The sequence below is a fragment of the Diabrotica undecimpunctata genome, chromosome 3, assembly GCF_040954645.1.
Source record: "Diabrotica undecimpunctata isolate CICGRU chromosome 3, icDiaUnde3, whole genome shotgun sequence".
NCBI lineage: Eukaryota > Metazoa > Arthropoda > Insecta > Coleoptera > Chrysomelidae > Diabrotica > Diabrotica undecimpunctata.
This window is the reverse complement of record NC_092805.1, coordinates 47,017,027-47,034,133: the sequence shown is the minus strand read 5'-3', so window position 1 is coordinate 47,034,133 and position 17,107 is coordinate 47,017,027. Positions and strand designations below refer to the sequence as shown.

At 31.9% G+C, this 17,107-nt stretch overlaps 1 protein-coding gene across 1 annotated transcript in view; it reads left to right on the top strand.

The window, feature by feature from the left end:
* Positions 1-16,263, top strand: part of LOC140435583 (odorant receptor Or2-like) — a 33,265-nt gene extending 17,002 nt beyond the window's left edge. Inside the window, exons 4-5 of the mRNA XM_072524329.1 lie at positions 3,754-3,909; positions 15,829-16,263. Coding sequence (XP_072380430.1) covers positions 3,754-3,909; positions 15,829-15,879 — 207 coding nt within the window. The 3' untranslated portion in view covers positions 15,880-16,263. The remainder of the gene's footprint in view (positions 1-3,753; positions 3,910-15,828) is intronic.
* The last annotated feature ends 844 nt before the right edge of the window (positions 16,264-17,107 follow it).

The following is a 17,107-nucleotide window of genomic DNA, read 5'->3' as shown; positions in this document are numbered from 1 at the left end:
TTGTTGGTAAATGTCATTTGTTCAGAGTAAATTATTTTGGATGTGACAGTGTAGAGTAATGTTGCATTTTTTAAAAGTAATCATTACTTTTTTGATTGAAATGCCTCGTCACAATCATTTTACTAATGAAGAAATGCGAGACATGATTTGAGTATACGCACAAGAAAATTTTTGCGGTCGCTCGGCAGCCAGAAGGTATGGAATGTTATACGCAAACAGAAGGCAACCAAACCACAAAACTTTTGCAAGATTATATCGTAGTTTAGGTGAAACTGGGTCATTTCACACGAAAAATCGGGGTGGTCGACCGAAACAAATCACACCTAATCAAGAAGATGAACTTTTGGTTCGAGTAGATGAAAATCCTGAAATAAGTTCACGACATCTATCAGCAGCAACAGGAGTAAGTCAGTCGTCTATTGTTAGAATAATGATCTGTCACTGGATGTAAGAAGAAAAATGTGGTTTATGCAGGATGGAGCGCCACCTCATTTTTCATTAGCTGTTAGAAATCATCTTAATGACGTATTTCCTCAACAATGGATTGGCAGAGGCAGTGATTTTCAATGGCCACCAAGATGTCGTGAGTACAACCCGATAGATTTTAATTTTTGGGGACATAATATGAAGTCCTTAGTTTATGCCAATGAAATTAATACACGAGACGAACTTTGGAGATACATTCAAAATGCAGATAATCTTATAAGGGGACAGAATAATATTTTTTTAACGTCCGAAAATCCTTTATAAAAAGAATTAGAAAAGGCATAGAAATCGGAGGAGACCATGTAGAACATTTAGTTTGAGTTTTTGTGAGTTCTTTTAAGTTAAAGTGTGTTTAGTTTTGATTTATCGTCAAAACGGAAACCTTACGTTAGTTGCAACTTTGTGTATTAGTTTGGTATTTGATAGTGGAATTGTAAATAAAATACTATTTCTTGTCTAAGGTTATGCCTCTGTGCCAATTTTGATAGCAATTTATAAATATACAGGGAAACTATTAGCAAAAAACGAAAAATATTAATTAACTTTAACACCCTGTATCTTTTTTCTCAGCAACATTTTATTAAGGCATATTTGGCCCAATAGCCATATTTTGGTCCAAATAACTTGTCCTTAGTCTATGTCCCAATAGTTATGACTCACCCTGTATATTTGAGCTATACGATGATGATATAAAACCAATTACAAAACTAAACAAATCTCTGAAAGATGTTTAGACTAACAAAAACATAAAAGAATAAACTAAACCTTAGGTATCCAGCGTGCAAATCAAAAATTTGTATTCTATTCTTTGCTTACATTATGATCAACAAAAAAAAAACAAGAATAGAGTAAGGTTTTGTACAGGCAGAACAGTGCCCCTTTAAACTTTTTGCTTTATTTCGTGCAATGTTACACCCGACTGTTATCTTTGCCTTTATAATACGATAACACAGGATACAACGCAGTCGTGAATTATGGTCTATTCTTATGAACTATAATATGTTCATTGTTTTCCACATCGTCTGGTTGCGGAAATTGGTGAGTTTCAGTCTCAGAAGATATGTACAAAGTTCCTGAAGAAAATCTGTAATGGATATTTTGAGTTTGAATTACTTCCTTATATACTAAGTCAGCATTCACGACAGTTGAACCTAACACAAACTCCACTGCAACTTTTTTGGTACCCTTAGTACTATGTAAACAATGAAAATAGGCTTTTATTGGTCTGAAAGATCGATAGACGATTTTGCTTTATTATAATCCACAACAACTTCTGATTTTTAAGTTTGGCCACCTTGATTCTGTATAGCTTTTAGCCTATCTGTGTAAACCGTACTTAACATAAAAGGCATCTCTGTTGTCACGCCATTTCAAAACGACTATTCCCGTATCACTTTCTTGTCTAATGAGGTCTTTGGATTTTATTTCAGTTTTTTTTTTGTACTACATCTTTAGCATTGTATTTTCGATTACTCCAAAGTGTTCCAACGAAATGAGTTTGTTTAATAAGAATTTAGTAGCCAAAGTGTACTAATTATCCGTGTATAATCTACAATCACAATTTAAAAGTCCTTCCATAAGATAAAGTACTACATTTGCGGACGCGTTTCCACCGTGGACAGTATCGGTATGACAATAAATTTTAATGGATAGCCTCCTTCAGAGCATGATTTACACACTTTTATACCGAACTTATGTTTTTTATATTGATATACTGTTTAAACCGAAGGCGTCCACGAAATGGAACCATGCTTTTATCTACGCACGCTTTTAAACCAAGAGTATAGTATATTTGCAATCTTTCTACAAGTTTATTAAGCAATGGAAATATCTGTATTATCGCTGAATTGCCACATAGCTAAAAGTAGTTCAAACCTAATATAAGAAAAAAATTTAGAAATCTGTTTGGAAACCAAAAACATTATTTCCAATATGACTCCTTAGTGATGGATATTTGACCAAACCCATCCACAAAAAAATACCTAACAGTTTTTCTTATTCTAAGTTATTAGTTGGAATGCATTTCTTTACACAAGATTTGGTCTTATTTTGTTTATTTAAACACCGTTCTGCGTAAGTTATTACTTACTAATTAGTTTTCACTACCATATGACTAATTATTTCATCAGTCACGAATAATTTGAAAATATCAGTTGGTTTTTTGTTATAACAATCTTCGTATAATTTAGCATCAATTCCAATATTTTAGGCTAAAACTGGAAAGTGTTTTAGAGGCTAACAATCGACAAAGCGCCATTTTAAGGTAGAGATGTAAGTATTACCCACGTCTTCATCACTTTCATTTTTATTTTTGGAACTGTCCACTAAGTACTATAAAATAACATCTTGTATTATTTGATTAAACACATGGGTTTTAGTACTAGGCGCAACATTTTCATGTGCACTGGTTGAAGCACCATCATCTCGAACCTGCTGTTTTAAAATTGTTTCTCGTGTACCTACAGCTTGAAGCCCCATCATCTTTAACCTGCTTGTTTTTCTTTGAACAATCCACTTTCAAAGGTTTCTCAGAATGGATGAAATTACGCTCAGAACCACTGTCTGACTCAGAACTACCACTCAGTGTATAAAATCGAATAAATACACATCGACAGAATCATTACCTAGACTGCCTTCGTCGGATAACAATTTAATCCACAAGTTTTCAAGTATTTTTAGGTTAGGTTTGTACGACAATATAAAATTTGACAAGAACGAAGATCTACAACCGTACAATGCGTACTACCGAGGTGCGGATAAATAACATAATGTCGAGAACATGATTTAAGCAAATTTTGACTTATAAAAAATGCGACACAGCTCTTGTGTCTCATGGTCGTAGGATACAAATTGGGTTCGGTGAACCGCAGGATATAATGAGTACCTCAGACAATAAATAAGAAAAACGTAAAATATACCTTTTTTTAAGTAACAAATAATTCTTAAACTGAGGCTAACAACAAATCAATAAGTGAATAATATAATTTTGGTCGGTGAAACCAGATTTTTCAATCCTATGGTGAGACTTAACGTGTTAAAGATAAATAATAATAGTATTAGTCGTAAAAATAGTGTATAATACATTTGATGACCATTAGGATGAACGTAGTGTTTACGGCTTCTTCCAGTTGGATCATGTCGTAACTCCAATATTCTCATCTTAATGGCTCTATCATTTATATAATAATTATTCCATAGGAAAAAGTTTATTTATTTGTATAAAATACAACTATTAAACAAAAAAAATATAAGTTCTGTTGATTTTAGAGTACCAGAATAACACAGGCCCTAATTGAGAGTAACTGGCATGAACAACCTATAAAAATTCAGAAAATGATGCTATTTATAATAATGCGTTCCAATCGTCAACTAAAAATGGATTTGGGACAATTTACCAATATGTCTCTGAACGTTTTTATTACGGTTAGTATATCTAGATTAAATACGTTTAAGGAGAAGTATTTCTTATATTATATCTTGCTATTTTTTGTTTCAAAGCTTGTCCCTCTCCCAGCTAATCATTACTTTGAAGTATTCGGAAATCCACTGTGCTTCTTTTGAAGTAGATAATTAAAATTATTTAAAATAAAACAAGGTATCAGTAAGTAACAATATTTTAAAATTATATTCTATAAATAATGGCTTACAAAGACTTGTGAAATTTTAAAAATAACTGATGGATTCGACCTTCGCTTGACTGAAAATTTATTATAATTTATTATCACTGCAACTGTTTTGGCAGAGTTTAACTAAATAAGTTGAGAAGGTGAGAGCTCTAATAAGTGCGTACTTAGAATGTGTTTTTCTGAATCTGTGCGTTTTTTGATCTGCTATACGTTTTCTAAAGGTTCTACCAGTTTGGCCGATATAAATTTTTGGGCAGTGGCCACATACAGTGTGTCCGTAAAGTAAGGAATAAATTCGATATTCCCTAAATGAAAAGCCTTTTAAAAAAATCGAAAACAGTTAGATTTTTAAATTTAATGTTCTACATTTTACAATAAAATTTAATTAATTACTATTTAAATGGAAATACCACAATTAAAGGTTAAAAACTTAAACTTAAAGGTTTTTGTTACAAAAATTACTATTGATATTTTTGGCAATAGCAAAGTCCAATGAAGGCCTTGACTTTTTTGTCAGTCTTAGAGTAATGTTCAGTGACAGTAGTTTATCCTGATTCTCAAAATCTTATTGGGACCTAATGTGTTAGTATTACCCATTTGGTGAACATTTTCAGTGGTTTATTTATTCACAGGTGCCACGAATGGAATATTATGAAAATCTTGGGAATCTTACGGGGTTCGAGTATCTCTTGGGTTGATCTATCAGCAGTTTTATGCAAAAGTAAGTCCAATCTGAGGTTATTTTAAATAAAATTTATATGATTATGATAGATGTTTAGCAAAATTTTTTTTTGGAATGTACAGTAGTCTCGATATTCGAGCTGTTAAGCGAAATTTTAAGCGATTAATTTGCTAATAATACATCAAGTTTAGAACCTGTCTATTATGCTGGTAGTAAATATGATGTAGTCGATGATGGACATGTTAACTTTATAACAGTTCACGGTTTTGGATTCTGTGGATGATAAGGACAAGAACTAGGTCGCTTTGGTGGTTACTTGCCTGGTTTGTCGACGTGTCATTAAATTGGGTGTCCCTAGCGTTAAATTCTCTGAATATTATGGCCTTATTAAGACAGGACACATACTCAAGTGGGTTTTTGATAGAGACTGTAAGAAAATACAATACAAATAAGAGAATATAGTTAGTATCATACCATTGTGTGCGTCTTTTTCGACTACTATAAAGTCTTAATCAAAAAAAGCGACCTGGGGGGAGATTCTGTGAGTGTAAAATGGTATAGCATGTTTAACAGTAATATGCGATTTACGAGAGATATTAGGCAGTAGGGATAATGGGTTTAACCTGCCAAGAATAGATTTGGTTAAAATGTTAACTGAGGATTTGGAGCAAGTCTTTTAGTTTTAAATACACTTTCCTTTAATATTCTGCAATGTTATAGACTGATTAAGCCATACAAATGACTATGTGCTATCAAAACTTGGAAGAGAATACTGTACGATTTTCCCAGTTAACGCAACCATAAAATTGTCCTGTCTTCTAGACATATCTTGTTTTTGATCGTTTCCCATCGTCTATTAGTTTAATTAGTTGCCTGAAAATGGGTCGCCTTAAAAATCCAACGAATCAGATTTTTATTTGTTCTTTTTAAAGTTCCACTCGTATCGGAGATTGGAAACCATTCTGGTAATTATAATTTTGTTGGCTACGCTCCTGAATAGTTCAAGTAAACTGCACCGAAACCATACACGAAAATTGCAAAGCCTCGAGATTTTGTCTTCCTTCTGCATTCTGTTCGTTCTTCTTAAGGTGCCATGCATTTCTGCGTAGGCGTCCACCGTACATCGTCTTGTCAGGTGAGATGTTAAATAATTCTGTTTTTAGCAGCATTGCGAAGCATTTCATAGCTGTGGATTCCTGTCCATTGTCGAATATTGCGCAGCCATGACATTTTTTTACGTCCGAGACCTCTCCTACCCTCTATTTTCCCTTCGAGTATCAGTTGCTGAAAAGTGTATCGTTCTCCTCGTATAATGTGCCCCAAGTATGCAGTCTTCTTACTTTTTACATAATTAAAAAGTTCCCTATCCTGTAAGCCCGCTCTTCTGAGTACTTCCTCATTTCTGACCCTGTCCGTCCATGATATTCTGAGCATTCGACGCAGGCACCACATTTCGAACACTTCAAGTTTGTTAATGGAACTGGCCTTTAACGTCCATGCTTCCATTCCGTACAGGAGAACAGGCCACACGTAACACTTAAGCATCTTGTATCGGAGGTTGAAGTCCAATTTGCGATCAGTCAGAAACTTACGAAGCCTCAAAAAAGCATTTCTGGCTTGTTCAACTCTGCTCTTTATTTCATTCTCGGGGTCCCAACCCTCATTCAGCAAACATCCCAAGTATTTGAATTGCCTGACTTGTTCGATTTCTTCTCCAGAGACATATATCTTTGCGTTGGGGTAATCATTTCTACTTATAATCATTGATTTTGTCTTCTTGATATTTATTTTCAAACCCCGAGCTTCACTTGCAAGAGTTAGATCATTCAAAAGACATTGAAGATCTTCGATGTTATCTGCCACTATGGCTGTATCATCGGCATACCTGATGTTATTAATAAATATGCCGTTAACTTTAATACCCTTATTAGAGTCTTCCACTGCTTCTGCGAAGGCTTTTTCTACGTATAAATTAAACAGCATTGGAGACAGTATACAACCTTGCCTTACTCCTTTTTTAATGGAGAAATCTTCTGTTTCGTTGGAATTTTGAAGACGTACTGTTGCTGTCTGATTCCAATACAGATTGGCAATGATTCTTATATCCTTTGCATCCAATCTCAACTCTTGTAGGTATTTTATCATCAATTCATGTTTTACATTATCGAATGCTTTCTCGTAATCGATGAAACAGATAAAAACATCCTTTCTTTGATCTAAACAATTCTGTATCAATGTTTGCATACTAAAGATCGCTTCTCTCGTGCCAAGTCCATTTTTGAAACCAAACTGACTCCATCCACTGACCTCTTCACATTTCTTAAACAATCTAGTGTGAAGTATTCTCAGGAAAAGTTTCAAAAAGTGACTCATTAGGCTTATTAGTCGGTGGTCTTTGCAGAAGTTCGCACGTGGTGTTTTTGGTAGGGCGATAAATGTAGATCGAAGCCAATCTTTTGGAATCTGGCCCGTATCGTAGATGTCGTTAAAGAGCTTGACAATAATGTCTAGGTTTTCTTCATTAAGTAACTTGATTGTTTCTGCGTACATATCATCTGGTCCTGGGGTTTTGTTACTTTTTAATAGTTTGATAGCGTGTACAATTTCAGCTTTCAAAATACTTGGGCCATACAAATGGTCTCCCAGTTGTGGTGGTTTTTGTGTTCTGTCATCATTGAACAAATTGGCTGTGTACATTTTCCAAGTATTAAGTATATCGCTAGGGTCCGTTATTAATTCATTTTGGTCATTATGTATACCAGTGACTTGTTTTTTCTTGAAGACACCAGCAATTTCCTTAATTTTCTTGTGAAGATTGAAGCTGTCGCCGAGTTTATATAGGCTTTCAGCCTCGGCGCAAAGTGTAGTCATCCAGATCTCCTTCGCCGCTATAATTTCTTTACGAATTTGACTGTGTATATTTCGGTACCCTACTTCGTCCTGCCTGATCTTACACTGCCTGCGTTGTTCCATCATCTCTAATATTTCTTCTGTCATCCACTCATTCTTGGTAGTTGTTTTACTCTCGAGTAGAAAAGTGTTGTTCAGCTCATCAAATGATTCTTTTATGGTGGTCCATGACTTTTCAACATCATTCTCAGTTGCCATATTAGAGAACCTATTGTTTATTTCCTCTGTGTACGCTTCATTTGTTTCATTGTTTTTGAGTTTTCTAATGTTTACTGATGCCTTCTGGTGTTTTCTTTTAGCTGTAGCGAGCCTCAGTTTGATATTTGCTACTAAGGGATTGTGGTCGGATCCTATGTCTGCTCCAGGTAATGCAGATACCTTAGTAATAGCATTCCTGTACCTTCTATTAATTGTCACATAATCTATTTGGTTCCTTATAATGCCCTGATGTCCGTCTAAAGGCGACTTCCATGTGTAAAGCCTCCTGGGTGGTAACTTATACCAAGTATTCGTTATGACTAGATCTTTGTCTTGACAGTACTGTATCGTATTCTGTTCGTTAATAGTTCGTATTTTTCACTTCTGATGATGTGCCCCAAGTATTCCAACTTCCTGATTTTATGGAATTTAAAACTTTGCATTGTTTTCCTAGTTGTTAGAAAATTTGTGCGTTTGTTTTGCGATCCATCCATATTTTCAGAATACTCCGGTAACAATACATTTCGAATGCTTCCAGGTTTTAAATGTTGGGTTGTTTCAGAGTCCAGGCCTTAATCCTATACAAAAGGGTAAAAAATTTAACATCAAAGCATTCTTATCTTGAGCGATATTTTGACTTATTTTGATATTACGATTACAGAAAAGTTTTCTCATTCTGTTAAAAGTTGACCGTGCAGTTTCAATGGGGCGTCTTATTGCTTTGTCCAATCAGTATCTTCTATGATCCATGCTCCAAGGTATTTGTACGAAGATATTTGTTTAGTTTCTATATTATCTAGCACTAGCTTAACTTTGACACTATGAACTTGATTTTTATAAATTTATTTTTATTCCACAATCGGTGCAAGGTATTTTTAGTTGTTAACCAAGGTGTTGCAGTTCTTCTAGTGTTCCCGCCAGAAGGACGGTATTGTCAACATATCTTATGTTATTAAGTGACTAGCCGTTTATTATTAGGTCCTCATTGACTTCGGCTAAGACTTATTCTGAGAAAGCTTAATAGAGATAAATTAATCAACAATGGCGATAAAATATACGCATAAGAATTCTAAGATGTTACGTCCTTAGTGTCCTCCTCTATGGAGTAGAAAGCTGGAGCCTTACAGAAGATGCCATAAAAGATTAGAGGCATTTGAAATGTGGTGCTACCGACGTATGTTGAGGGTCTTATATATAGACCACATAAGTAACATAACTATTCTCCAGAGGTTAAGAAAAGACAAAGAAATTATTAACACCATAAAAAAAACAGAAAATTGGCTTACTTAGGCCACATCATGCGTAATGATAAATACCGACTTCTATAGTTGATTTGACAAGGTAAAATTGAAAGTAAGAGATGCCCTGGACGTAGACGTATATCCTGGCCAATCTTAGGAAATAGACGTCTAACGTCAACTGATCTATTTCGAGCTTCTGTGAATAGAATAAGATGGGTCAATGTGGTTGACATCAACTCTAGAAGATAGGCCCATTTAGCAGAAGGTAATAAAATACAACCTTGGCGCATTTAATTGCCATCTTGCAAAAGTGGCTACTATAGCGGCAGAATTTTCTAGAGGAAGCCTTCATAGTAGCATATATTGCAGCACTATGTAGACAATAGATAATATCAGGTGTGAGAATGTCTTATTAAAAGTCTCTTAAGTAACTCTGAATAATGAGTTCGGCTGTGAGAAATAAACCAAGATATTAACTAATCATATTTATTGTACTTAAAAAAATATAAAATAAATTTTAATAATATATTAAAAATCAAAGCAAATTTTGCCTATAAGCTTTCCAAATATAAAATATGATACTTATGGCATCACTGTATAATTAGTTGTTATCTTCAAACAATTGCAGAATGTAGTGGTTAGCTGCTGATGTTGGCTTCGCAGGATAACTTGCAGGAGATGCCGGATCGAGCTCGTTTTAGTTCTGAGTAGCTATTAGTCTACGCTGCTATTGGGTTCTGCATCATTGCTGCAGTTGTCATCCCATGTGTCTGGTGCTACAAGACTTTTGTAAAGTTCCATCCAACAAGGGGGAATAGGAAAATTTAATTAGGTCAAAAAAAACTAAAATAATAAATCTTGAGTTAGTGACTGCATAGATTTTAAAATATTTCCTTGCCTTGAAAATAATTACAATATTAAATAGAAACTAGCAAATTGGCAAGGCTAAAATGAAAATAAATATTATTGAACAAATTAGTTAAATTAAAACAAAGATACTAACTGCATATTAGACGAATTATAAATTTAAAAGAAACATGTGTGGAAGAGTGAAATGCATAAGAAATTAAATAAAAATTGAAATTATAAAAGGACGCTGGATATTGGTTAAATATTAAATATATCTTACTCCAGAGTAATTCAATATTATAAATGAATAATTAATCCAAGCATGCCTTTTTATATATTAACGACATTTATAAAAAATATGCCACTACAGAATTGCGGCAATGACAGAGAAATGACATGAGAGAGCAATACTGTCTATTGAAGTGAGGCATAGAAATTTATATATGATCCATGTCTGTGACATAGAACCGACTGGGGTCAAATATAGGAATTATAACTGAAATAAATGACGATTGAAAATAAAAAATAAAGATTAAATAGAATATTGAGTTGATTGAAGAACTGTGATAAGAATTATCTTATGTAAAATAAAAAATAAAGTTAATAAATTAATAAAATCAAAAGAAATTAAAATAAAATAATAACTTAAAGAAAAATAACAAAAGTGTGACATTTATAACGTTAAAGTTTGTATAAAAACAATGTTTATTATATTTTCTAAAAAATGTCCCAGTAAAAGTTAATTTTTGCTTATCGCTGAAACAAAAAGATACTACTGGGTGAAAAGGAAAAGTTTAATTTTCCAGATATTCTAAAAAAAGTACCTATCAAACACTATCAACAAATCTCGTTTTTGAGAATTATATTTGATATACTTGTGATCGTTCAAAGGATCATGTACGCGACAAGTTATGAGACTTTGATTTTCTTATCATTTTTCAGTCGTTTCTTTCTCGGAAAATTTTCTTCTCGGTTTCATAAATGTTTAGTGCATTTTTGTATGTTTATTATTTTAAAAATTTAATTATTTTAAGATTCAGTGAGATTTCTTAGCATAAAATTGACGTAGTAATTAAAAACAAAAAACTTCATCGACAAGTTGGAAATTATAAAATTACTGTAACTTCTATTATTATTTTAATCATTTTATAGACGATATTCTTTAAGTTTTCCCTAAGGCATACTTTAAAAATTGTTGGTAGCTGACAACACTCCCGCTTTAAAACTTTTATTGCTCTTTTATCTTGTGTTACTATGCTTACCGTGCATTTAAAATTATTGAAAATTTCAATAAATTTCCTAAGAGAGTTAAAATAATTAGACAGAATCTTGTATAAAAATTGGAAACAAAATACGAGAAAATTTTACTATAAACAAGGGATCAAAGCAAGCATGTTGCATATTTTTCACACTGCATGACATATACATTACAAAAGCATTAAATACCTAAGAAATGCTGTTTAGAGTTTATGGCAAAAAAGTTAAAAGAGGAATATGAGAAATGAGAGCTCATCATAAATTTACATAAAACCAAATTTTTAAGTATCGCTTAACGCCAAAAACCTCAAAATGAAAGAAACAGGATAAAATAGTTTTTTAATAGTAGAAATACTAAGATCTATACTTTAATTAAACATAGTTCATTTTAAAAAGAAATAAAATCAAAAATATCAAAGGCTAAGGCTAAATGGAATATTTTGAAATAAAGAATAGGCAAATCATAAAAAAAAAATACGAAATAGTCAAGTTGTCAGAGATTTGATCTCAATTTTGAGACTCCAAAAAGAAGCAAAAAAGTTCGCCACTCCTACACCGGGGCTTCCCCCGCAAACCTCCCTCATAACAAGGGGACAACGAAAAATATCGGGTTACCAAGAATCTCTACGACGTAGAAAATATTACGCTTGTTGTACAACATACGCTTCGTCAACGCTGTTGACGTACGCTCGTTAGACAATAAATATAGCTGAGATAATTTGAACAAAAATTTTTTTGCAAAAAGCACTTTTTTGTAGACGTTCTCTTAGAAACAACGCTTGAAGCGACTGGCGATTTTAAATATCAGTTATGCTCATACAATCAATTTTTTTTAAATAAAATTTGTATCAACTCGACGGTAAAAATTCGATATCTTTTGATCTAACTGCGTCTGAAAGGTGAAGGATGCAGATTTTGTAATAATTTTTTGAGTTTTGCCGCAAATGAGGTCAGTTTCGATAAAAATGTTAAATATATAAACACTGCTCGATATTTGCTATTTTTTACGATTCTCATGAAATCAATAAAATTTATCAACAACTAACCAAAAAGATACCAGTACCATGGTGGTCTACAGAGTGCGAAAAAGCCATAAGAAATTCAAATCTGCCTTAAATATATATAAAAAAACATAAAACACTTTAAAATAAAATTAACTTAAAAAAGTTAAAAGCGCAGGCGCAACTTACTACCACTCAAGCAAAAAGAAACTCATGGCAACAATTTGTGTCAACAATCAATAATGCAACAAATTCCAAGGAAGTTTGGCATAAAATTAGAAAAATTTGTGGCATTGCATAGAGAAATACCAATAAACATATATAATATCAAGATCAAATAATATTAACCCATGAAGACATTGCAAACTTTTTGGCAGAACACTACAAAAGTCTCTCTAGCGATCAAAATTAAAATTCGCAGTATTTGCCTCAAGATGCACATCTGACGCATATCTTAACGTTTGTGATTCTGCTCCCAAGTTAAATATATTTAACTGACTTTTTCAGAGTTAAATACGGCACTTTCTAGTCTTATAGATTCAAGTTCGGGACATGACGATATCTTGCCTATATTTCTAAAAAATCCTTCGTACAGGCGATAGTATAATATAAACTAATATAATGTATCAGCTATAATGGAGTTATTGACATTATGTACTGACAATACCTATTTTCAAGTAAATAATAAACTATAAACAAAATTTTGATTTAGCAATGGTATCTTCTTTATCTCCATTAATAACCAATATATTTATGGAATCTTTCAAAATAGATATTATTTTTTAAACAAAATTTAAAATTCAGAGTATGGTGGAGTAAATGATTTGTTCTCAATGTGCTTTATGGATCAGTGGTTTTGGATACATAGCTAAATAATATAAACTATAAAGAAGAGATAATAATATTTACCATGGAAAAGGAATATAATAACATATTACCTTACCTGCATATTTTAATCTCAAAAAAGGCTACTGGATATGAGACTTACGTGTATAGAAACCGAATTCATAACAACATTATATATCTCTTAAAAATTATTTGGTCAAACAAAAATTCGTTCCTAGAACATTTAACATTTGTTAAAATCTTTTTTATTAAAAAATGATTATCCTTTGTCGTTTATAAATAAGTAATATTTAAAAACAACAACAATCGCAAGAAATAATTTGAGAAAAGTAACAATAACCATATATAAAAGGATCATCGGAAAAACTTAAAACGATAGGCGATATATTCAACATTTCAACTACAACACATTGGGATCTATTTGGTCTAAAGCTAACCCATGAACAAGAAGAAACAAAGAATTGTATTTATAAAATACTTTGTAAATACGAAAATTTTTATTTAGGTGAAACATCAAGACCAGTAAATTTTAGAATAGGTTAACATCAATATTATATCAAAAATAGAAAATTTGAAAATTTGTAAGTTATTAACATATTGAGGATATATCATTTATGTTTTTTAATAACATACATATAAAATCAGAGTTTTGTGTTAATATTGAGAGTTAATTAAGTGTTACATCAAATATTTACCATGTCGGGATGGTATCATAAGGTTTTTTTCACGTGATTTACTGTGAGATCACTAATAAGAGAATTTTACTGTCATCATTGCATGTGGTTGTATTTTTAAAGACAAATCATATGCTACGATGATGTTTAGAGGGATGTTCTTAAGTTAAATTTTAATTTATGTAGGAAAGTAACTTAAAAATGTTGACCTTTTAATTTTAAATTTTAATATTGACTCTATCGTATAAGGATTTAATGATTTCCTTTTTAATATTAATATTGTGATTTGATTTAAAATTTAAATATCTGTTGGTTGGTTTTCTATACACCTGAGTCTCATATCCAGTATCGTTCTTAGAGATTAAAACATCCAGGAAAGGTAGTGTGTTATTATATTCCTTTTCCATAGTAAATAAAATAAAATAAATGATAGAGGCAAAATTGCTTGTTCTAACGACAATTCGTTCTTGGAGGAAAAACATTTGTTAAAATCTATTTTATTAAAAAAATTATTTATCGTTTATAAATAAGAAATATTTAACAATTGACCGAATAGAATAGAATAACTTAGAACGAGATCCTACAGCATACACAAGGAATAATACGAGGAAAATAGCAATACCATACCTAAAAGGATTATCAAAAAAACTTAAAAGGATAGAAAATAAATTCAACATTTCAAAAACATTCAAAACAACAAACACATTGAGATCTATTTTGTCTAACACCAAATCAAACAATGAACAAGAAAGGACAAAGAATTGTATTTATAAAATACGTTGTAAATGCGATCAGTTTTATTTAGGTGAAACATCAAAGCCATTAAATGTTAGAATAAGTGAACATAAATCTTATATTAAAAATAGAGGATTTGATAGATCTCAAATATGTAAACACGCATGGGATAACAAACATTGGGTTCAATGGAATAATTCAAGTATACTCCTAAAAGAAACGGATGGTAAAAAGGGAAATAAAAAAAGTGGCTCTAGTTATGCTAAATGAGACCAATTGTGTCGCAAATTTCTCGGCAGAATGTAGTAGGATCTAGGTACCCATATTAAAAGAGAAAGTTATTAAAAGGGAAATACCTGTATTAGTAAGTCAGTAACATATCGAGGATATATCATTTATGTTTTTTTAATTACCAAACATATAAAATCAGAATTTGGTTTTTATTGAAAGTAAACTAAATGTACGACCAAATACACACCCTATCCGGATAGTATTATGAGGTTTTTTTCCTGATTTTTCCCTTCTAATTTACTATGAAATCAGTAACAGAAGAATTTTACTGTCATTATGGCATGTGTTTGTCTTTTTAAAGACGAATAACATGCTATGATTTTTTTGAGGGATATTCTCAAGTTAAAGTTGATTTCATGTAATCGAATGAACTATCTTACAAGTAAAGTCGTCCCAGGAATGCAATTCAACAATATTGGCAATATCATTTTAAAGTCGTCTACTTTAAAATGTATAATGTATGTCTGAATTTTCAACATAAATGAGTCAGATAAAGTTAAATTATTAGAAGAATGTTTCACCAAGTAACCAAAAAACAACATAATTTGTTTAATTTACTAATGTTTGTATTTTGAGAACGGTTTCCGAAGTGGAAATTGAAACATCATTAAACTTACTTTAACCTTTAATTGTAGCTTATTCCCATTTAAATAGTAATTACTTTAAAATGCCACAAAAAAATAGCTTCAGAACAATATTGTTTAATTTTATTGTTTTAAATTTTGAGAACAATTTCCGAAGTGGAAATCTAAACGTCCAATAAACTTATTTTAAAGTAAGATTCTGGTTACTTTGCCACAAAAAAATAGCTTCAGAACAATATTGTTTAATTTTATTGTTTTAAATTTTGAGAACAATTTCCGAAGTGAAAATCTAAACGTCCAATAAACTTATTTTAAAGTAAGATTCTGGTTACTTCCAATAAAAACAGTAAATTGCATTAAAATGTCACCAGAAAATAGCTTCAGAACAATCTTGAAAGTTTTAATTAGTACTGCTCATACTAACTAGTAAATATGTGTTCTTTTTTAGATAATACGGGCCAGCTACTCTTACTTCACTCTTGTATACGGAACTAACTAGAACGACACGTTTTGGTCTTTACGAGAATTTTGGTAGAAACGCTATAACCCGACAGTTATCTCCGGCGGAAATATTTAGGAAATAGCCAAAAATGCATTTATCATATTTCACATATTAGGAGTTACAATCACAGCAAAGGCTTTATTCTACACAAACACAAGACAAACTGTGCACAATGGAAGTGTCTTTGCTTCCTAATCCTTATATATTGCAAGTTTGCGCCTGGCGAATATGAAACTTTATTGTTAGCACCAACAGTAATTGATGATATATCAACTTCCACTACGTGACCACTGACATGATGTGCGATACATTTTATTATTAATTTTATCAACATCTTTACAGGAAGGACTAGTTAAAAGAAGCCAAACAAGTAAAACATGATTTGTGCCATTCGTTGTAAATTGAATTAAATTATTGTAACTGAATTATGAAATATTGAGTATTTTGTTAACTTAGTAATATAACACTTACAATAAACAGAAAATAATACAAGTTCTTATTCAGCATTGTCTATTGCTTATTATTTCTTTATGATCAAAATTATGATAATTCGTCATTATCATCAGCCGTTTTGAGTCCACTGTTGAACATAAGACTACCGTAAATAGTTCCATTGCATCCGATCTTGAGTACCCTGAATCTAGTTGTGCAGAATGCGCTTGATGTCGTCGGACCACATTGTTGGAGGACGTCCTCGAGTCGTCTCGTAAGCATCGTGACTAAGTATAATATATAATATGATAATTCGTAATACCAAGAAAACCTAGTTTTTATTTATCCATTTATTTGCTTAGATTTTATTTCTATGCGTATAAGTAGTATAATAGAAAATATGGGAGAACACAACCACCTAGTTAACGTAATAAAAAATCTGTATCACATAAAAGCCAAATAAAAGCCAAATAAAAGCCAGATATAAAAGCCAAAGTTAAAATATACGAAATATATTCAAATGCGTTCAAGACAAAGCAAGAAACTAAACAGGGCTGCATACTATCACCATAATTGTACAACATATATTCTAAATATATAATAAGAAAAGTTCTAGACGAATGGAAAGGAGAAATCACTATAAGAGGCAGAAAAATCAGCAATCTGCTATACGCAGATGATACACTTATACCAGTAGCGCATGAAATTGAAATTATTACCATCACTGAACGACTAAGCCGGATAAGCGAAGAATTTGGACTTCAGATCAACACCGGAAAAACAAAAATACCGA